Raw genomic sequence first — 22,272 nt, forward strand, 5'->3', positions numbered from 1 at the left:
TCAGGTCCGAGGCCGTGAGGCTGGTGGACGTCGGCTCGTCTGAACCCAGAGGAAGAAAAGAAAGTTACGACCGAGGAGATCAAACTGTCAAATTGAGACATGAGAATAAATCAGGAAGTCCACAAAGGTTAGTCAACATGTATCACCACCACAGACTGAATAAAGATTAACGACATGACTGTTCACAAAAGTGAAACCAAAGTGTAATGAACGCCCCCTGGTGGCTTCCTCTTGACACTGTGAATAAAAGACGTTTTTCTAGTTGATATTATTCAGAATTCTACAGGAGAATGGAAAACCGTCTCTTAGCCTGTGGTGACCTCGGATGGTTAAAACATTCGGAAAATGATTTTGACTTGTGTAACCGTTGTGTTGTGTGAAAGTAAGCGACGTCATCGTACCTGTGCTCACATTGTTGTCCTGCCCGTCCGTGTCGGACCACTCCAGGACGTAGCCTTGGATGAAAGCTGTCTGCTCTTTTAGAGATATCCGATCCCAGGACACCTCAACATCGGAACCCTTCTGTTTCCATTTCAAAGCTTTAAAGAGGTCGCCTTGTATCCCTGGCAACGCAAAACAAGTCAACATGTAAGTCACTGCTGAATGAAGCCGCAGCCGGAGAGTCCCGAGTGGTCTTACGCTGCTCCTGGACGTAGCCCTCTCTGGTCTCCAGCAGCAGCGCAGCTCCTCGGGTGCAGGCGGATATGGACATCGAGTATCTCTGTCCTTCTCTCAAGTTTTCTGGAGAGAAAGAAACAGAAAATATGCATTTTAACACAAAGAAAAGCAGCATCACATGAGTGCAGCTGTTTCATGGTCAAACATTTCTACGCACTCAAAAAGACGTTGGTTTGTGGAACTTTGATCCACGTCACCATGGAGTGATCCGAGGACGGACGCCAGTCCACGATGTAGCCGCAGCTCGCTGCCGGACTGGAGGACCAGGACAGGTTGAAGCCGCCGCCGCCGCCCGCCATCCGAGACGCTTTCACTCTGCTCGAGTCTGAAAGGAAGATTTACAGCCTCGGTGATGATTCTGACAATCATTTGAATTTTAAATGTAAAGAATGCAACTCACTCAGTCCAGCAGAGGATGATGATGGGGTGATGATGGTCGATGGGGACGAGCTGCCGTTTACATTCCGAGCTGTAACGTTGACAACGTACTGTTGGGTTGTGTCCAGCCTGAGTGGGAAGTGGTTGTGAGTCACTGTGGTTGTGTTGTGTTGTTCTGTCCCTTTGATCTTTGACCAGGTCACTGTGTAGTCCAACACGTGTCCATGACTCTGCTTCTCCAGCAGAATCTGTGTGAACATCAGAACCTTTAAAAACCTGTAAAACTCTTTAGTGTGTCAAAAGATCAAAGTCTGTGAAAACACGAATCTCCTGGAACATCTCGTCTGTCGTCGGGACGACGCCTCCTCATCATCGTTAGTGACAACTCTACATTTGCATAATTCACGCCCAGTGACTAGTCTGACACGCCCCCCGACAAAACCAGGGCTTCAAGATATAACTTTAAACAAAACGAACAACTTGAACATGTCCCATTTAAATAAATGAAGTTTCTTCTTTTTGTTCTTATTATTCATAAAGACATTATTAACAACTTGTAAAGATTTTACTTACTTTCCAGATAATTGAAATCTCATTGTCCTTCATCTTCATCCACACGTCAAGAGCGTCTGGAACTGTCGGACAAACCAAACCAGAGAGCAGACTTTCAAACAGTCAGCTGACGTATTATCAAACCTAGTTTCACCTTCTGAATGATTCCGAACTATTCACAAACAGATTCATATAACATTTGAATTGCTCACAAGTGAGCATCGGATGATAAATAAAATGAAAGTGTGAGTTGCAGAACCGGGTTCTTCCACACTGACCATCTCCCTTAGTGCGGAAGTTGAATGTCGAGCTCCAGTTGCTCCATTTCCAAAAATGTTGTGTTGTTCGACATCGAACGGTCACGTTGTACGACCAGTTTGGAATCAGGTTCATCAAAACTGCGAAATCAAGACCGACTCCAGAGTTTGGTTTCTGTGAACACGAAAGAGACGAGATGAAGTCAGAAGGTTTTCACCTGAACCAGCTGAGCTCAGCCTCTGTTGTTCGTCCACTCACCTGAGTTCCAGCGTGACTGAGGTTCACCTCACACGTGATGTTCAGATCTTTGTAGCCTTGAACCTTCCAGCTCCACTTCAGACTGACGTCTCTGGGATTCACAGTCCAAGCTGTCACTGACTCTGGAGCCCACATGTGAACTGAAACAAAACTTCAATCAGGTTTCTCCTCAGGTTTTTACCTGCGTCTGAGAATATGATTTCAATTAAATATAAAGTTATATCATTCTTATGTTCACTGTGTCTTTAGATGAATGGTGATGATGGTTTACTCGTGTAAGAAACATGTCACCTCTTGTCATCAGGTCTGCTGTGTCCGTCAGTTCCACCGTCCCCAGCTCGTTGTGAGCTCTGAGCTTCCAGCTCCTCTCCCCAGTGGACACGTCCTCTTCACCCCAGCATGTCCCCGGGCGACACTTATACGCACTGAAATACAGATAAATACATTGAACATATTGTTGAGGAAATGTTGACATCCTCCCACATTACAGTATATGTCACTATATATAATGTGTAGTGTATATTCTCTCTGTACAGGAGAACAGAGCCTGTCTGGTTCCTCAGATCCTCCTTCTCTCTCTGAGCAGATCCCAGGTCATGTTAGAGATAAAGGACCAAGAGGACATTGTGTCTTCACTCAGGGACGTTCAGGTCTAACTCAGAGGCTCGAGACAGAGACACCAACTCTTTGTGTGTCTCACCAGACGTGAGGACACAATGTGATTCATGAACACATTTGTTGGGACATGTTTTTGTGCAAACCAAAGGCCTCCTTTCCGGCCTGTATGTGTAGTCAAAGCCAGAAAACACATGTTTCTTTGTCTTGAGAAAGCTTCGTGAACTCAGTCTCCCAGAATGCTGCATGTTCCTTTCCTCTGGACAACTTCACACAAAGGTGTCAAGAGCCGCCATGGTCAACTCCAATTGGTCACTCTGGTCCCATGACCTGGGGGCCACCGGGCCTCTTTAAGAGCAGGCCTCCTCCAAATTCTTCCTCTTTCTCCAATCCCTCTGAGGGCGGAAAGCTGCTCCAGCTTTCTCTCTTCTCCTCCGACACACCGATGAGGCAGACGGCCACCCTTCTCTCCTGCAACGCCAAGGAGAGGGCCGGGCTGCTCCAGCAAATCTTCTTTTCTCTTCCCAACAACTGGAGGTCAGAGGTCTAGCTTTCAGCTCACCTTCTCAAGGAAACCTCCTCGCAACTCAAGCCTCTACCAACTCATCGCAGCGACTCGGTCCTGCAGGTAAAGATTCAATAAGCAACTGAACTGCACAGCTCAACAGAACCGCGGAAGCAGAGACCACACGAGCCAGAAGACACACAACCGGCAGGACGAAAAGCGAACTGCACAGCAACTTTCTCCCTTTCCAAGGACTGGTAACATACTGGGCTTAATAATGATACTAGACTAGAAGCAAGACTGCACACTGCCAGACCTCACAGAGTCCGCGCTTCGAGTTGCTGGAGTTTCTAGCTAAAGATATTGAACAATTTGATCCAAACAACTGTGATAACAACATTGATAATTACTTTAGGGAACTAGATCTCCGCTTAAGCGATGTGCCAATGCAACAGAAAGAGAGAAGGTTAGACTTGTGTTAAAAACCAGCTCTACAGCTGTTCACAAGTTTATTCAGTCACTTCCTTCCAGTGTCGCATGTAACTACACTGAGCTCTGTCGAGCACTAATCGAGGAATTCTCTTCTACTCCTGATGTGATAACAGCCATTGTTACAGCATCCCAAACTAAACACTCACATCGTGAAAATCCCACGGATTGTTTCAAACGCTTGAGGCATGTTTATTTTCAAGGAAAGAACACACCAGGCCTAGAAGAAAATCCCACCTTCAAGACCATTTTCTTACGTAACTTACATCCATGTATACGCACACACGTTGTACTGATGACACAGGAAGGAAAACCTTCAATGCAGCAGATCAGGAAGATGTCACAGGTGGCTTGGGAAACTGTTGTCTCTGTCAGGGCTACAGTTGGTGCAACCGAGCCTGTCAGAACACACATCAAGGTGTCACATTTATCCGCAGTCTCAAAACGCCCCCCCTCACAACAAAAGAAGGGAGGGTGACAGCAAGCAGCGTGGGGACACAGAGTGCAGGCGCTCTGTTCACCACCTTCCCAGAGATCGGCATTCCCACAGTAGAAGCTGCAGGAAGCCGTACTCTGACATTCTGGCCCAGACAAATTACCACTACTCAGAAGATGACGACAGCATCTCTGAGTACAGCTCAAAATATGGTTATGACCGAGCACACAGTGACAGCGCCTCTGAAGTCCACTTAGAGTCTGGCTCCGCAGAGCGTTACAGCCCCGAGCCACGACACAGGCGATCCAGAGCTCGACCCTCACGCTCATAACAAACACAGTTAAACACTGTACTGACAGTCAGTAGTAAGTTTCATGCAGTTAAAATAGGAAAACTGTTTTGTTAGCAACAGCAGCAAACTCAAAAACCAAAATTCTGATTAAACTTACATACCACTGCCAACGTTCTAAATATGTTTTGATCGACTACTTTCATTCCACAATAATGTAGTCCATACCACACATGTCAGGATATTAGCAATTTATTACAGAAACAATGATACAGTCATTTGAATTTTGAGATTTTGGAATTATGACATCCTTCTGCAGAAAAACCTGAGAAGTTAAAATTTGTTAAGTCTAAAAGATACGACTGAGTAGTACATTGAGTAAGATCCAATGAGTGAACAAAACTCTTGGACATTCCAAAAATGACATTATCATTGTACGTGCATCTCTACATCTTATCTTACAATTTAAAAATGTCACATTTTTCTGTTTTCTCTCTAAACCTAGTGAAGAGCACAGGTTATTCATATTGTACTGTTATTGTAACTGAATTATTTGTCTAATTTGAATCTTGCTTAGCTTAACTAGATAGGATACACAAATGCCCAGATGTTACCGTCCAAATTAACTGACAATTGACTTTTCCAGCTTGGCACTAAACATGTTCAGATATGCCCTCAGGAACACACGTCAGGTGCGATTCCTGAAGCCACAGGGGGGATGTTGGGACATGTTTTTGTGCAAACCAAAGGCCTCCTTTCCGGCCTGTATGTGTAGTCAAAGCCAGAAAACACATGTTTCTTTGTCTTGAGAAAGCTTCGTGAACTCAGTCTCCCAGAATGCTGCATGTTCCTTTCCTCTGGACAACTTCACACAAAGGTGTCAAGAGCCGCCATGGTCAACTCCAATTGGTCACTCTGGTCCCATGACCTGGGGGCCACCGGGCCTCTTTAAGAGCAGGCCTCCTCCAAATTCTTCCTCTTTCTCCAATCCCTCTGAGGGCGGAAAGCTGCTCCGGCTTTCTCTCTTCTCCTCCGACACACCGATGAGGCAGACGGCCATCCTTCTCTCCTGCAACGCCAAGGAGAGGACCGGGCTGCTGCAGCAAATCTTCTCTTCTCTTCCCAACAACCGGAGGTCAGACGTCTAGCTTTCAGCTCACCTTCTCAAGGAAACCTCCTCGCAACTCAAGCCTCTACCAACTCATCGCAGCGACTCGGCCCTGCAGGTAAAGATTCAATAAGCAACTGAACTGCACAGCTCAACAGAACCGCGGAAGCAGAGACCACACGAGCCAGAAGACTTCACACAACCTGCAGGACGAAAAGCGAACTGCACAGCAACTTTCTCCCTTTCCAAGGACTGGTAACATACTGGGCTTAATAATGATACTAGAACTAAGCAAGACTGTTTATTTGATTCTGTGTGGGGTTTTTAAAATTTGATATATGTGATGTTATTTATATATTTATGATATAGCATTTTCACAGACACCGCACATCACTACCTACTTAGCTACGTCCCCTGACCAGCAGAACATGTTGCCAACCGTTACACTGTCAAGAACTCTATAAACCTTCACTGTTCATTATATAATCTTCAATAGTAAATATTGAGATTTCTAATTGAACTAGATCTGAATGAGACTGATCTTAATCAATAAATTGGCTTTCTTTTCCCTTCCGTGAAGGGTGGTGCACTGAGAGAACTTTAAACAAACTAAAGATATGATTTAATATTAATATTTTAAATATTAATGTTTTATATTTTATTTTGATAAACCAAATTTATTGATTTCCTAAAGGCACACCATCTTATGGTATCATTCCTAACCATTATTGCACAACACACTTTACACTGAACTGTCCAATAGGATGCAAACAGCTCCATGATACAGAGAGAGGGACCTTCATGTGCTGCTGGGATGGGTGAGGCAGGGTGAGGGAGACATACTGGGAGGCTGTGGGAGACGTCTTCAGACTGGGTGGAGACAGTTGCTCATGTTGCTCTGTTAGTGTTTGTATATAGTTTCACGTCCTGGTCTCCTGATGCATCAAGTCTACATGAAAACCTTCATCTGCTGCCTGAGTTCTCCTTCCACCAGCTGCCATGAAAACTTCCAGAACCCATATACTACACAACATATAATCCACAAGATTACCAAAACATTATTAAACTGAGTAACCACAGAAAATACTGCATTTCTCTGGATTTAAACCACTAAAATAACTCATTTAGAAAAAAATATTTTTGAATTTAATTCCTTAAACATTCAACATCACTGAGCTAGAACTTCCCTCAGTAGATCTGACCCATCAGTCCAATAAATATGTCTAAGAATGCTCATTATGATTATCATTATATTCTCTGAAAATGTTCTTTGTTAAATCAGCAGAAACCATCTGAAAAAGGATTTATCTAATAATTCATCTATTATCTATGTTCATGTGCATTTTTCTTGCAGCTACTTCAGTTTTACAGTTTTTATTTACTTGCTTATCTTTAAACACAAATCTTGAATTGACAGGAGCATCAATCTCTTTCTACCTTTCTGATAATAATAAAAATAATAATTCTTGGATCTGCATGTTTTTCTGGATTCCCCTGGAGTCATTTTCCCTCCACAAGATGTCATGGAAGTCGTGTCAGTGGTTTTCTGCTAATGAACGAAGTAGTGCTATAGAAAGCATCAGCTCCCGGTTCAGGAGCAGCAGGACCTCACCTTCCAACCAGCTGGTATCCTGTGGGTCTCAGCAGGTGTGTGTCTCGTCCCACCGTCCAGTGACATTCCACCGACTTCAGATCTCTGGTTTCACACTGAAGCTCTTTATCATCAGGAGGGTCTGAGTTCAAAGAGAAGACGGGTTTACTTTGCTCTGGTGAAACGTTGACATGTTCAAGTCGTAGCAGAAATCTTTGTTTGCATTAGTAAAATGAATAGTTTGACTCTTGCTGAAGGTGAAGAACAGAAGATGTCTCGTCTTGTTAAAGAGACAAATTGTGATTTGTGAATATGAGCTCTACTAATAAAATGTGATTGATTGATTCAGGGAGAGAAGAGGAAACGTCCTCATGTTCACACTCACACATCAGACTCACTTTCACCAGCTGCTGCTTTCAGGTAGAAACGTTTCATTGTGTGGACAACACAAACAATAATATGTAATCAATATTCTGTGTGACGTGGATCACGGCTGAATGAGGTTTCGTTCAGGAACAGGAAGCGAGGGAGGAAAGGAGGATTCTGTTGGTCAGGAGCCAGAGCAGGAAGGGAGGGGAGGGAAGTGGGGGGGGGGGGGGGGGCAGCTACATCCCTTTCCTTCTCCCCCCTCAGACACCCCTCCTCCTCCTGCTCCTCCTGCTCCTCCCCCTCCTCCTGCTGCTCCTCCTCCTCAGCCTCCTCACATAATTAACCACCAGGTTAACATGAATCTTTGTTTTTTCAAATGAGTCTAAAATCTAAATAAATAGTTTCAGTGAATTAATTTGTGTTCAGATCAATTTAAAGTCCGGGATTTGTCATTTAAACCAACACTATGTAACTCTTTCTGAGTAACAGCGCCCCCTGCAGCCCCACATCATTAACTCTGCAGCTGGAACAAATCCACCAAACTGTTCAGAATTCTTCATGTTTTACAGTTTCCTGCTGAATCTGTGAGATAAACTCTGGTTGTTATAACTTCAGAGTGTTTCTAACTGATCTCAGTTCAGCTTCACTCTCCAGCTGCAGCTGCTTGAGACAGGTTGTGACTGTCAGTCAGTTCTTCTCTGGGGGGGGGGGACCCACTCACCAGGGGGGGGGGGGGACCCACTCAGCAGAGTCACAGAGAACAGACGCTCAGGGAGAGAAGGAGGAAACTTTCTCTTGTTCTCACTCATCATTCAGAACATTTAAAGAAGTTGTACAGAGGTTAGGGTTAGGTCATAGTTTCATGGTGTTGATTAAACAATATAAATCTAACTCACAGCCGATAAAAGCAGTCGCTCCATTGTCTGTTTGCCGGTGTTGGATTGTTGCTTCACATATGACGTCAGTGCCGCTGGGGCTGGACGGCTGGTTCAGGACGAGGGTCAGTGAATACGTCTGGTTGTTGATCTGTGTGATGTTCCCATCAGAGCGGTTATAACCCACCAGGTCCATGTGGGTGAAGGTTCCTCCTGCTGGCAGAACACAGCAGAACGTGGCTCTGCTGCCGACCTCAAACACTTGGTCTCGTGGATAAACCTCTGGGTCTTTGCAGTTTGTCATTCCTGTAAAATCATAAGAATCACAATGAAACCCGTTTCCGTGGAGTACGTCGTCGCAGAGTGAATATTTAGGATCAGCAGAGCGTGACTTTAACCTGGGACGGTTCCTTCTTGTCTCCTGGGGCTTGTGTAGTTTCTGTATCGGACACTGAGGATGACCGAGGGCGAATCGCACTCTAAGGTCACGTGGGACGTCCACGTCCAGAGGTGAGAGGATCCGATCTGCTCGGGCGTCACGGTCACGAGATCCTTCAACATTTTACAAGTTCAAGGTTTATATGTCAGAAGGTCATAGTACATAGACTGTGAATAAAGATGGACGACATGTTAGCTCCTTAATAGTCAAGCCAAATATCTGGATCTCCCCCTGGTGGTTAGAGGCAGAAGAGGTCATAAACCCACCTTCTCCATGTTAGCAGATGGGATGAGATGTAGTGATTGGCAGCTGAGACTGACTCATGATAGGTCGATGGTGTGTATCCCCTGATCACTGCTCCACAGACTGTGACTGCAAACAACGCCATGACCACAAGATGGCAGCGTTGGATCTGAGAGGTTTTAGCTGAATTTCTGATGAAGTGTTGTCTTTATTCACAGTTTGATGATATAAAGAGGAAAAACATGACAGTTCTTAAAAGTAAAGCCAAATCTTCTGGATCACCCCCTGGTGACTGGCTACAGTATAGGTTATAAACCCTGCCTCCTCCGTGTTTATAGATGGGACAAGGACCGAAATAAAAAATGAAAGTACAGGTTAAATACATAGTTTTGGTAACGTTAAGTTTGGTTTCAGTAGGCTAGTTATTTTTAACCTATAAAAAGATGGCTGTCCCCACACCTGAGATATCTTGGCTTCATTTGGCATCAGAGGAAGGAGGAGAGCACAAGTCGTCCATCTTTTTTTACAGAGGGTTGTTGGGTTTTGTGAAACTCAGAAACTGTGACATAAGACAAATCAGTTCGTACGTGATGAACTTGCTCGTCTCCGACCAGAACCAGCAGCTGATAGACAAGCTCCTCCTCCACAGCAGAGCATGATGGGTCGTCTTCCCACGTGGCCTCGAGCGTCTGGTCGCAGGACTTCAGCAACTTCAGCTTCAGATTCTTCGGTCCACAATGCAGAACAACTGAGAGACAGACGGACAGTGTCACAGCAGCTGGGCGTCAGCTGACAGCGCCCCCAGTGGCTTTACTGGGATACTACAGGGCCTTGTGGCGATAGTCACAAGAAGAAGCAGCTGCCACTAGTTTAGATTAACTGTTTACTTTCACTTTATTAGCAGATATGACGACATTTGAAGTCTTAATTAGTTAATTTGTCAACAGCAGAATCTCTCATGAAACATATAAAACTGGTGTTTAGACCGAAAATGAGTCTAATTATGTTTCATGTTAATAATGAGTATTAAATATACCTGATTATCTGTTTAATGAATAAATCTTCTTCACTCCAGATGTGACTGAAGCTCTGGAAATCAGGAGGTTGCGCCTCGACAATCAATGTCAGCATCAATAAATTATCTTTCAATTTAAATTAAACAAATCTTTTACCAGCTTCATTTACTCAGTTCAATAATATTGATGTTTTGCGTATTTCTACATTTAAACTGTATTTATCTTGGAGGAGGATTCGCTCTGAGTGGCGTCGGAGTTTTGCAGGAATCAGACGTTTGTGGCCACAGAGAGAATTCGATGGAAATTTGAGATCAATGGTCGACTTTGACTAGAAGGTTCTGAGGAAGCACTTAAGAAATAATGCAATAGATGTTTGATTGTGTTAAGTGGCAGTTTGCAACATTTATGAGCATAAAAAGACGCTAATGGTTCGTGATCGGAGAAGTTTATCTTTGTCTAGATGATGAAGCATGAAGTGCAAACGTTCATGTTCCCACAGGATGAACCACGCTGACGTTTCCTCGCCAGGCTCACGCTCGTTGAGTTAAACTTCCTGATAAAGTGTTTTACAAACATTCACGTTCCCTCAGGATGAACTGTAGTAACGCATGGTTCTGTGAGATGCATCAGCAGCTCTGAATCTTAGTGATTGGATTCAGGAATCCAGTTGATCTTTGTGTTTAGTTTGAGTTTCTAAGGACGGACACGAGTGTCATTAAATGAGATTATTAAACGTGACTGATGAAGTTATCACAGGTTATTGAAGAGTTGTTACTCACCCTGTTCTCCTGTGTCTCCATCCTGAGAGCTGTGGCAGAGCAATGAGAGCAGGAGGAATGTGATCATGATAGTCCTGGTCCCAGACTCAGACGTCATCACAGAGCAGAACACATCTGCTCATCCAGCTGTGTCTTCGTTTAAATCCACTTCCTGAGAGAGAGAGAGAAGAGCCTGTCCAGGGAATCTGCTGCTGTGGATCTCACACAGAAACAAGAAGTCACGTTACTTCCTCTCAACACTCCTCTTCCACAGAACTCTGCTTTCTGCTAATGATGAGTCACTGCAGGTTGGGACATGTTTTCACTTAGAAATGGATTCAAGAGAACTTCTTTCAGAGTCTCAGTGTCTCAGTGTCTCAGTGTCTCAGAGTCTCTGTGTCTCAGTGTCTCAGTGTCTCAGTGTCTCAGTGTCTCAGTGTCTCTGAGTCTCAGTGTCTCAGTGTCTCAGTGTCTCTGTGTCTCTGAGTCTCAGTGTCTCAGAGTCTCTGAGTCTCAGTGTCTCAGTGTCTCTGAGTCTCAGTGTCTCAGAGTCTCAGAGTCTCAGTGTCTCAGTGTCTCTGAGTCTCAGTGTCTCAGTGTCTCAGAGTCTCAGTGTCTCTGTGTCTCAGTGTCTCAGAGTCTCAGAGTCTCAGTGTCTCTGAGTCTCAGAGTCTCTGTGTCTCAGTGTCTCAGAGTCTCAGAGTCTCAGTGTCTCTGAGTCTCAGTGTCTCAGAGTCTCAGTGTCTCAGTGTCTCAGTGTCTCAGAGTCTCAGTGTCTCAGTGTCTCAGTGTCTCAGAGTCTCAGTGTCTCAGTGTCTCAGAGTCTCAGTGTCTCAGTGTCTCAGAGTCTCAGTGTCTCAGAGTCTCAGTGTCTCATTGTCTCAGTGTCTCAGCGTCTCAGCGTCTCAGAGTCTCAGAGTCTCAGTGTCTCAGTGTCTCAGAGTCTCAGTGTCTCAGAGTCTCAGTGTCTCATTGTCTCAGTGTCTCAGCGTCTCAGCGTCTCAGAGTCTCAGTGTCTCAGTGTCTCAGTGTCTCAGTGTCTCAGTGTCTCAGTGTCTCAGAGTCTCAGTGTCTCATTGTCTCAGTGTCTCAGTGTCTCAGAGTCTCAGTGTCTCAGTGTCTCAGAGTCTCAGTGTCTCAGTGTCTCAGAGTCTCATTGTCTCAGTGTCTCAGTGTCTCAGAGTCTCAGTGTCTCAGAGTCTCAGTGTCTCATTGTCTCAGTGTCTCAGCGTCTCAGCGTCTCAGAGTCTCATTGTCTCAGTGTCTCAGTGTCTCAGCGTCTCCGTGTCTCTGTCTCTCGGTGTCTCGGTCTCTCGGTCTCTCGGTGTCTCTGTGTCTCGGCGAAGAGTGGATGGGAGGAGGAAGAGGAGGAGTGGATGGGAGGAGGAGGAAGAGGAGGAGTGGATGGGAGGAGGAGGAGGAGGAGTGGATGGGAGGAGGAGGAGGAAGAGGAGGAGTGGATGGGAGGAGGAGGAGGAGTGGATGGGAGGAGGAGGAGGAGGAGTGGATGGGAGGAGGAAGAGGAGGAGTGGATGGGAGGAGGAGGAAGAGGGGGAGTGGATTGGAGGAGGAGGAGGAGGAGGAGGAGTGGATGGGAGGAGGAGGAGGAAGAGGAGGAGTGGATGGGAGGAGGAGGAGGAGGAGTGGATGAGAGGAGGAGGAGGAGTGGATGGGAGGAGGAGGAAGAGGAGGAGTGGATGGGAGGAGGAGGAAGAGGAGGAGTGGATGGGAGGAGGAGGAGTGGATGGGAGGAGGAGGAGGAGTGGATGGGAGGAGGAGGAAGAGGAGGAGTGGATGGGAGGAGGAGGAAGAGGAGTGGATGGGAGGAGGAGGAGGAGAAGGAGTGGATGGGAGGAGGAGGAAGAGGAGGAGTGGATGGGAGAAGGAGGAAGAGGAGGAGTGGATGGGAGGAGGAGGAGGAGTGGATGGGAGGAGGAGGAAGAGGAGGAGTGGATGGGAGGAGGAGGAAGAGGAGGAGTGGATGGGAGGAGGAGGAAGAGGAGGAGTGGATGGGAGGAGGAGGAGGAGTGGATGGGAGGAGGAGGAAGAGGAGGAGTGGATGGGAGGAGGAGGAAGAGGAGGAGTGGATGGGAGGAGGAAGAGGAGTGGATGGGAGGAGGAGGAGGAGGAGGAGTGGATGGGAGGAGGAGTGGATGGGAGGAGGAGGAGGAGGAGGAGTGGATGGGAGGAGGAGGAGGAGGAGGAGTGGATGGGAGGAGGAGGAGGAGGAGGAGTGGATGGGAGGAGGAGGAGGAGGAGTGGATGGGAGGAGGAGGAGTGGATGGGAGGAGGAGGAAGAGGAGGAGTGGATGGGAGGAGGAGGAAGAGGAGGAGTGGATGGGAGGAGGAAGAGGAGTGGATGGGAGGAGGAGGAGGAGGAGGAGTGGATGGGAGGAGGAGGAAGAGGAGGAGTGGATGGGAGAAGGAGGAAGAGGAGGAGTGGATGGGAGGAGGAGGAGGAGTGGATGGGAGGAGGAGGAAGAGGAGGAGTGGATGGGAGGAGGAGGAAGAGGAGGAGTGGATGGGAGGAGGAAGAGGAGTGGATGGGAGGAGGAGGAGGAGGAGGAGTGGATGGGAGGAGGAGTGGATGGGAGGAGGAGGAGGAGGAGGAGTGGATGGGAGGAGGAGGAGGAGGAGGAGTGGATGGGAGGAGGAGGAGGAGGAGGAGTGGATGGGAGGAGGAGGAGGAGGAGTGGATGGGAGGAGGAGGAGTGGATGGGAGGAGGAGGAAGAGGAGGAGTGGATGGGAGGAGGAGGAAGAGGAGGAGTGGATGGGAGGAGGAAGAGGAGTGGATGGGAGGAGGAGGAGGAGGAGGAGGAGTGGATGGGAGGAGGAGCCAGCGGTCTTCTCCGTCCGGTGTGAAACTCTTTAAAACCTGATTCGGATTCTTCATGATCTTCACTCCAGACGTCAAAGTGCAGCACAGATTATTTTTTATACGATGTGAGGTGTCGTCATGTATATTTGACGTCTGTGGTTATGACAGAAATAATTAAATTGTTACTAAACTAATTCTGAAGATCGATTCCACCAGGTGGCGCACGCTACTCGTCGTAGTTTGATAGATTCTTTATAGTTTGACCTAGAAAATGTAAGTTTATTCTGGACATCTGTTGTTTCTATGAGTCTGCTTTGATCCTTCAGTCCCAACCTTGTGGAAGATCAACATTAAATCAGTAAAAGTTCACATGCTGTGAAAGAAAATGAACGAGTGACACTTCAGTGTTTTAAATGTCTTTAAATGTGTTGAACAATCATGTCCTCATTCACATAATCTGTTATTAACTTATTTACTTTCCTGCTAAATGATCCTTCAAAATAATTCATTTCAATTCTAAATTTACAATAATTACATGTCTTCGTTAGCATGTTATGACTAACTGGCAAAAACAAGTCAATCTTTCAACATTTTTATTTCATCTTTTAACTGCAACAACTTAAAGTGATAAAATCCAGAGTCTGATTTGGACTTTAGTGCCCCCTGCTGGAAGTAGAGCAACACGGCTTCAAACAGGGACTCAACATACTTCTGAACTTCTGATTAATGCACAGAGATGATTTCTATACAGCACACAGTGTAATTATCTGAGCAATTAAACATCTGGGAAAAGGCTGATTATCAAACACGCGACCAGATGATGTCACAGATTGTCAGTGTCACGTCTAGCTTCCAGGTTTTATTCTCAAGTTACATAAATATTCGGTAAAATCAGTGAATCAGTTTGTTTCCTAAAGTGTGAAGAGATCATGGATTAATAAACACAGCGTGTATTCAACCCATCACTGCGTCTGTGGTTTTCTACCATAGCTCCTCCTCCTCCACGGAGTCATTTACAATCAAGCGTCGTCTTCAAATCACGTCAGAACAATCAACACTGGCCACGTTCACTGTGGAGATGCAGCAGTTTTACACGAGGAGTCATGAACCGATTCTTTCTGGCGAGTGCGGTTCACAGTTTGGCTCGTGGAGTTCGTTCCAGCAGAGTCTTCATGTCCAGCAGCGCGACCTCCAGCGCTGCCGCCAGACCAGCGGCGTCCGTCTCCTCGCAGGCGTTGAAGGACGACACAGAGAAGTTGATGTGGTCGTCCATGGGGTTGTAGCAGACGCCGTATCCGCTGGTCGCGACCGGACCGAAGCACATGACGCAGTCGGTCTTGGACGGAACCTTGTGGAGACATGAGAATGTAGTTGTTAGAGATACAGTTAAATAACATGTTTTCCATCAAATGCCACTTTAAAATACTGATGTTAGAAAAACTATTTGTCCCCAAACAATCACTGATCATATGTTTATACTGAGGTCACTGGGAAAACATACTTTCAGTTTCTTTAAATCCATTTAAGTGAAAAACATTTTTCTGAACCAATTTACAAATAAATCTTTAGTGTAATTTTTGAGGCAGAAAGAAGCAGATTGATCTGATTGAACAGAATCACGATGTAAGTTAGAGCACAGCGCCCCCTGCTGCCACAGCCTAACCCTCTGTTGGTCTCTGAGCGTTTTCATGTCAAAACTAAACTAACATTACCCACAATCCTCGGCTTCCTGAACCACAGGAGCTGTAACTGATAACACGTTCAGAGCCACTGAACCATCAGTTCCATCCAGCCGCTGGTTCCAGGTAGTGAAGCTTAATGAATCCACCTGTGGAAGTAGAACTCCTCTCTGGGTTCAGCTCACACCTGACTTGTAGACAGCTGGTAGTTCAATGCTTTAGCGTAGGAAGCGTCTGTAAAGACTTCAGGGATGGAGAGTTGTTCCTCCACCGCCTGCATCTTCAGGCCCAGGAGGTGTCGGTCTATAGCCTGACCACTGACCGCCTGGTGGAGGGAGACAACCGGGGTCAGTTACTGGACGTGGGTCAGTGATGTGGACACTTCACACGTGTCCTCCACTCACCATGCTGGTGTACGACCGGTGAGCTTTTACAGCTTTCTCCATCAGATCCACCTTCTCTGTGTTCTGTGAAGAACAAGACGAAAACAATGTTTACAGAAATATAAACGTGTCTTCACCACAGACTGAATAAAGAGGGCAGCTCCCTGAAGGTGACTCGTCAACAGGAGGAGGTCTCTGAGGAACCCGTGCTTTCATCACACCTGTCTGCTCGGGTCGTCAACAGCTCTGACGAAGGCAGCTGAGGCGGTGGAGGCGGATCTGATGGTGTCTGTTCGTCCCAGTCGGAACATCCGCAGGGAGGCACTTTCATATGTGGCACAGCAGCGCTGATGCATCCTGTCAAGGCAGAGGAGACTTTAAATCCCTGTACAATCATCTCAGCTCATCTGTAATATGATCTCTGTAACTCTTGTAAAAAGAGTTCCCGCCCACGTGAGGGCTCCACCTCTCACCTGTAGTAGGCCAGCTGCAGAGCGATCTGGATGAAGGCATCAGGACTCATCTTCTGGCTCTTTGGGACATTTTTACCAAAGTGGCCAAAAACTACAACCTTCATATCGAGGTCTTTAGCCAGACTGTGAGGAGAGAACCGTTCAGACAGTGAGACTTAATAACCTCAAGTGTGAACATATATTGAATATGATTCGTTTATTGAGTATCGTGATGAAAGCTGCTCTCACGTGTTCATACTCTGCTCGGCCTCCTCGATGTCCTTCTTGACCTCAGGTGTGATGTTGAAGTGTAGTTTCTGTGGCATGGGCAGCGGCAGCGTGGGAGGCTGCACCGCCTCCGGCTTCCTCCTGAAAGGACAGGAGACATGAGATGGAATAAGAACCTACGTCCACATTGAGTTCACTTCATAAAGTCGTGGTTTTCTCATGCCGGTAGCAGAATGTTGGGAGTCTCTGTTTTGACCATCTCACGTGTATTCGACAACATGGTCAATCAAGGCCACAATAGGCGGTCCTTCGGCTGGGGCGTGCTCGTAGTTCGCTCCACATGTCCCGTCTTCTCCGATAATGAACTGAAAGAAAGAACAAGAAAATCCTGTATAAGTTAAATGACAGAATACACAGACGTCTCCAGCCGGACTGTCGTCACTCGTGCTCGGCCCTCGCAGGGAATCCACCGACCAGACATGGAGAAGAGTTTACAGAAAAAAACATTTCCCCCGATTGTCTCATTTGATGTTCGAGGTCATAAAGAGGCCGGATATTAAAATAAGACTCTTTCATAAACTTTATGTAGGGGCTTTAAAGGGACTCTTACCTTTGTTGCATTTGAGAATTACAGCACATTCAAATCATCCCGCCTTCCTCCAATGCCCCACCCCCTCGTTCCCATCCGCGGTGTTTTTTTGAAGAAACTTTATTTACAAGCAGACTTACGACCTACTGCCTCCGCGCACGCACGTGAGTTTTTGTTTACCAAAGCAATGGATTCGGATTCAGAAGCACCGGTAAGTTATATACATTTACATTCACATGCCTTGATGACGCGGGCCCGAATGCGCCACAAGAAGCAGACGGAAAACCTGCATGTCCATGCAGCAAACAGACAGGTCTGTCGGCCAATAAGGTCCTTCGGTCCGAAGAATTTTATTGGTTGAAGTTTTCACTAAATATTATGAGAGTGAAATAATTGTTTGTTTTTACTCCTGGTGGGTCTGTCTTGCATTTTAGAGTGTCATTACCTTATTAATACCAATTTAACCTTATCCAAAAAAAGTGTAAAAATGCAACAAAGGTAAGAGTCCCTTTAAGTCTGGAAACGGTGTCTTCGTGTGAACAATGCCTGTGAGTCACCTGCAGTGTCTTGTCAAACCAGCGGTTGGCGCTGTTCCCCTTGCTGCCTCCTCCGTGCAGCATCTGGACAGCGGCGGAGCTGCGGTACGTCCCGTCAGACGCTTCAGGCATCGCTCCGTCCAAACACACAACGAAGATGCTTCTCTGGATCGCTGACACCGATTCTCTGTTGGTCTCATCTGAACATAACAAACACAAGCTGTGAGGACACAACACTTACACAACTAAATACTGTATTTGGACCGTTCCATTCATCAGACACTTTGGCATTCATGGCCGCGGTAGCTTTTGTCTCTTTCTTCAGCGGAAGCTTGTCACAACCTCCACAGTCGCCATTTGTGTTGTGGTGAGAGAATCTCGACTGCCCTCTAGTGGATGAAGCATGCCGACGTAAAAGTATGTGAGCAGTGACAGGTCATTTGTTTGAAATAGACAAATCTCTTCTTATACATGAGGGCAGAATGAGCCCTGTGCTCGTCAGTGTTTTGTCTTCCAGCTGAGTGTCAGTCTGTCTCTGTCTCACCTCTGATGAGGTTGAGGTAAGCCTTGCCCCAGGAGTCCCGGTGCTGCGTGGTCAGGATGCCGACGGGCTCCTGGCTGGTCTGAGGTGAGGCGCTGCAGATCCTCTCCAGCTGAACGCAGATCTGATCCACGGTCAGTGGAGTCCCGTCACTGTCGTACACGTCCAGAGCAAAGAACTGACTCCACACACAGAAAAGACTTGTTCAGAGTTGTAGCTTACTAGCTTTACGAGATAGGCCCCCGGTCCTGAGCTCAGCCACAGACCCTCACCTGGAGGTGGTGCACTACAGTAATGTGTCGGGGGGGCGGCGAGCTCTTGGCGTGGTTCACCACCGAGTCTCTCTTCAGACCAGGGACCCGACAGGACGACAGGACCTCATAATACTGATTCATGCACAGCGGCCGTCCTCCCAGGTATTCTACAGGTAGGGTCTCACTGGAGGACAAAAAGGTTCAACTCATAAATCTGAAACGCAGGAAACTCGCCTGCATCCTCTGACATTAACTGTACAGTTTGTAAACCTGAGCAAATACTTTCAGGAAGAACTGACAACTTTTGATATGAGCGTCCACTTCTTCATCATTCAATTTAGGCAGGATATATAGATTCCCTGAAGGCAGAAACTAATAGAAGCTCTAAGATGATGAAACTCACAGAATCGTAGAAGAAAAACATTTGAAGTTACTCACTTGTCAATCATCGTCTTGAAGTCTAAAACACCTGCGATCAGTTTGGCTGCAAACCTAAACACAGAGAACATGATTACTAAAGTGTTCAGAACATAAAACCATGACTTCTCAAAGCAGAACTGGTCCCAGCGAAGTGCATCAGTGACATGTGGTGGTATCATATCATATGGAACTGAATTATTGATAATGTGTGTTTCTTTAATTATCATTGGGTAAAACCATTCATGTTCACAGCTGTTTGAAATGGTTTGGATGAAATGAATCAAAGCATAATTCTCAACATCTTTATCACTACTAACCAAACAGATGTTCTGTGAGTCACCACCTGATTTGTCCTTGTTTATCACTGAAGTTCATGCGAGGTAGGACCAGTCCGGGACTTGAATGCACCACCACAGGCAGCCGGTACTCCAGATAGGCCAGCTGCACCCACCACTCGGACAGCTGCAACCACACAGACACCAGGCAGCGTTCAGGACCACACAGACACCAGGCAGCGTTCAGAACTCTCTGGAGGAAGCTGATGCTGCAGGACTGTGTCCCTCGTTGTAGTTGTGAATCTCAGGTGGTGGAATAACAATCCGTCAGATCTTTATCTAACTTTCAATTATGAACAGACACAAAGTATGTGAACTAATATCAAATCAATACATGCTGTTATCAGGGTGAATCCGAAGGCATCGACTTGTGCTCAGATCTCTCTGGAGACAAGTCATTTGCAGCCTTTGAGAATGAAAGACACACCTGGTGTACTCCCACATCCCAGCCTCATCATCATCACCATGTTGTGTGTACACATGTAGTGGGTCTCACCCAGTTGTCAGTGTTGTGTGCTCTCTTCTCCAGACCTCTCTGCAGTCTCTCTCCCACCCCCCCTGCTTTCTGAAACTCCTGCAGCAGTTCTCTGGTGCGCTTCAGCTCCTCCTCCTCCACAATGGGCTCCAGTGCCGTGAGGTAGCGCTCGCAGGTCTGCTGCAGCGGGGGGACCGGGAGGGGGGGCAGGCCCTGCTGGTGGCTGAGGTACCGGCCTGAGACCCGGGCGGCGGACACCGGCTTCACCAAGTGATTGGGCTTCACTAGGCTGCAGGGTTTCGATATCCCCGCCTTCACCTGAGAGACACATAATGTAAATGGTAAATGGATTTGTATTTATAAAGCTTTTCTAGTCTTGATGACTCAAAGCTCTTTACAGTTTCACATTCACCCGTTCACACACACATTCACACACACATTCATACAGAGCATCTACTTGCAGCACTCAGTTATTCTATGGGGGGGGCCGTTCGGGGTTCAGCATCTTGCCCAAGGGCACTTCGGCATGCAGACGGGTCAGACTGGGGATCGAACTGCCGACCTTCAGGTTGGAGGACGACCGCTCTACCCCTCAGCCGCACAGATGTGTATTTAGTTTAGTTTGTACAGTAACAGTTTGTCAAAAGTCAACTGGGAAAAATCACACGTCCGTTTCTATTGTTCTATCGTAGTATCGTCGGGAGTTATGTCTTCAGGCTCTTCTCTTCTTCTGGCTTCACCACATGTCCAGTGTGTCCAGGTTCTACAGACGTGATGAGCTGGAACATTCATATGAACAACAGCTAATAATAATAATAATATTATTTAGCGTTATAATGTTTCTGTATCTAACCAATTACTAACTTTTAACTGTATATAAAGCTCACATATCAAGGGGAGACTAAAGAGCACCTGTTTGTCTAGATCTAATTTTAGCTCACCGCAGAGTGAACTTGACCCAGTTAGCTTAGCTTTAGCTTGTTAACTAACAACACCAGCTTGCTACTAGTACTCAGGCAGCAGCTAGTTAGCTAGTTAGCTGGTGTCTCTTCGTTAGCATGGGTCAGTAATAGTAACCACTCAGGCAGCAGCTAGTTAGCTAGTTAGCTGGTGTCTCTTCGTTAGCATGGGTCAGTAATAGTAACCACTCAGGCAGCAGCTAGTTAGCTAGTTAGCTGGTGTCTCTTCGTTAGCATGGGTCAGTAATAGTAACCACTCAGGCAGCAGCTAGTTAGCTAGTTAGCTGGTGTCTCTTCGTTAGCATGGGTCAGTAATAGTAACCACTCAGACAGCCGCTAGTTAGCTGGTGTCTCTTCGTTAGCATGGGTCAGTAATAGTAACCACTCAGACAGCAGCTAATAGCTAGTTAGCTGGTGTCTCTTCGTTAGCATGGGTCAGTAATAGTAACCACTCAGGCAGCAGCTAGTTAGCTAGTTAGCTGGTGTCTCTTCGTTAGCATGGGTCAGTTATAGCAACCACTCAAGGCAGCAGCTAGTTAGCTGGTGTCTCTTCGTTAGCATGGGTCAGTAATAGTAACCACTCAGGCAGCCGCTAGTTAGCTAGTTAGCTGGTGTCTCTTCGTTAGCATGGGTCAGTAATAGTAACCACTCAGGCAGCAGCTAGTTAGCTAGTTAGCTGGTGTCTCTTCGTTAGCATGGGTCAGTAATAGTAACCATTCAGGCAGCAGCTAGTTAGCTGGTGTCTCTTCGTTAGCATGGGTCAGTAAGAGTAACCACTCAGACAGCAGCTAGTTAGCTAGTTAGCTGGTGTCTCTTCGTTAGCATGAGTCAGTAAAAGTAACCACTCAGACAGCAGCTAGTTAGCTAGTTAGCTGGTGTCTCTTCGTTAGCATGGGTCAGTAATAGTAACCACTCAGACAGCAGCTAGTTAGCTAGTTAGCTGGTGTCTCTTCGTTAGCATGGGTCAGTAATAGTAACCACTCAGGCAGCAGCTAGTTAGCTAGTTAGCTGGTGTCTCTTCGTTAGCATGGGTCAGTAATAGTAACCACTAACCCGTGTTAGCAGAGTTAGCTACCGGCGCGTTAACTGACCGCGAGTCTGCTGCAGAAGCCCCACATTGTGTCGTCCGGTACCGGCCTCACAGGCTGATCTGCAGCGGGGTCGGAGGGTCTGAGGCCGGGTTAACTCCAGGGGATTCACCGGTGTTTCCTCTGAGATCCACCGGGGACAGGGTCACTGCTCAGCCGCGGAACGAGCTTCCTCCAGGGTCTCCAGCCGCTGGCTCACAGACTGGTCTCCTCACAGACTGGCCTCCTCACAGACTGGTGGTCTCACAGACTGGTGGTCTCCTCACAGACTTGACTGGTCTCCTCACAGACTGGTGGTCTCCTCACAGACTGGACTGGTCTCCTCACAGACTGGACTGGTCTCCTCACAGACTGGACTGGTCTCCTCACAGACTGGTGGGCTGGATATAACTTTCTAAACTAGACGCAATGACCTGCATTCACTTCCTGGTTTGTTAAGTTCTTGTCATCAACAATAAAAATAATAATAATAATGTGGGGTGAGTTCATTCATATTTGATATAGTATGAATAATGTTTAATCATATACTTTGTGGTTAATTAATTGTGGTATAAGTGTCTGCTTCCCAGCTTGTGAAGGTTTAAAACCCTGCACTTTTATATTTAACACGTGCAGCACATTTATGTGACTCTTGTGTCGAAGAAACATTCATAAATT

General features: G+C 46.6%; 2 protein-coding genes across 2 annotated transcripts in view; both read right to left on the reverse strand.

The window, feature by feature from the left end:
- The window catches only part of LOC133006384 (leukemia inhibitory factor receptor-like), a 12,449-nt gene extending 1,484 nt beyond the window's left edge, over positions 1 to 10,965 (reverse strand). Inside the window, exons 1-14 of the mRNA XM_061075662.1 lie at positions 10,879 to 10,965; positions 9,671 to 9,831; positions 8,800 to 8,953; positions 8,423 to 8,707; positions 7,179 to 7,299; positions 2,416 to 2,549; positions 2,125 to 2,264; positions 1,887 to 2,040; positions 1,630 to 1,691; positions 1,079 to 1,304; positions 836 to 1,003; positions 640 to 741; positions 402 to 563; positions 1 to 39 (exon numbers count right to left, since the gene is read on the reverse strand). The exon at positions 1 to 39 is cut by the window's left edge and continues 90 nt beyond it. Of these exons, the coding sequence (XP_060931645.1) occupies positions 1 to 39; positions 402 to 563; positions 640 to 741; positions 836 to 1,003; positions 1,079 to 1,304; positions 1,630 to 1,691; positions 1,887 to 2,040; positions 2,125 to 2,264; positions 2,416 to 2,549; positions 7,179 to 7,299; positions 8,423 to 8,707; positions 8,800 to 8,953; positions 9,671 to 9,831; positions 10,879 to 10,945 (1,975 nt within the window). The 5' untranslated portion in view covers positions 10,946 to 10,965. The remainder of the gene's footprint in view (positions 40 to 401; positions 564 to 639; positions 742 to 835; positions 1,004 to 1,078; positions 1,305 to 1,629; positions 1,692 to 1,886; positions 2,041 to 2,124; positions 2,265 to 2,415; positions 2,550 to 7,178; positions 7,300 to 8,422; positions 8,708 to 8,799; positions 8,954 to 9,670; positions 9,832 to 10,878) is intronic.
- Positions 10,966 to 14,080: 3,115 nt separating this feature from the next.
- crata (carnitine O-acetyltransferase a) lies at positions 14,081 to 21,982 on the reverse strand. Its single transcript, XM_061071269.1, has 14 exons — positions 21,619 to 21,982; positions 19,590 to 19,886; positions 19,102 to 19,220; positions 18,777 to 18,830; positions 18,357 to 18,522; positions 18,088 to 18,262; positions 17,565 to 17,743; positions 16,683 to 16,783; positions 16,440 to 16,559; positions 16,212 to 16,334; positions 15,960 to 16,095; positions 15,760 to 15,822; positions 15,543 to 15,680; positions 14,081 to 15,024 (listed from the first exon to the last, which is right to left on the reverse strand). Exons 1-14 carry the CDS (start codon positions 21,643 to 21,645, stop codon positions 14,809 to 14,811), a joined length of 1,914 nt encoding a protein of 637 aa, XP_060927252.1. The 5' UTR covers positions 21,646 to 21,982; the 3' UTR covers positions 14,081 to 14,808.
- Between the last annotated feature and the right edge of the window lie 290 nt (positions 21,983 to 22,272).

Source organism: Limanda limanda, chromosome 1, assembly GCF_963576545.1.
Source record: "Limanda limanda chromosome 1, fLimLim1.1, whole genome shotgun sequence".
Classification (NCBI taxonomy): domain Eukaryota; kingdom Metazoa; phylum Chordata; class Actinopteri; order Pleuronectiformes; family Pleuronectidae; genus Limanda; species Limanda limanda.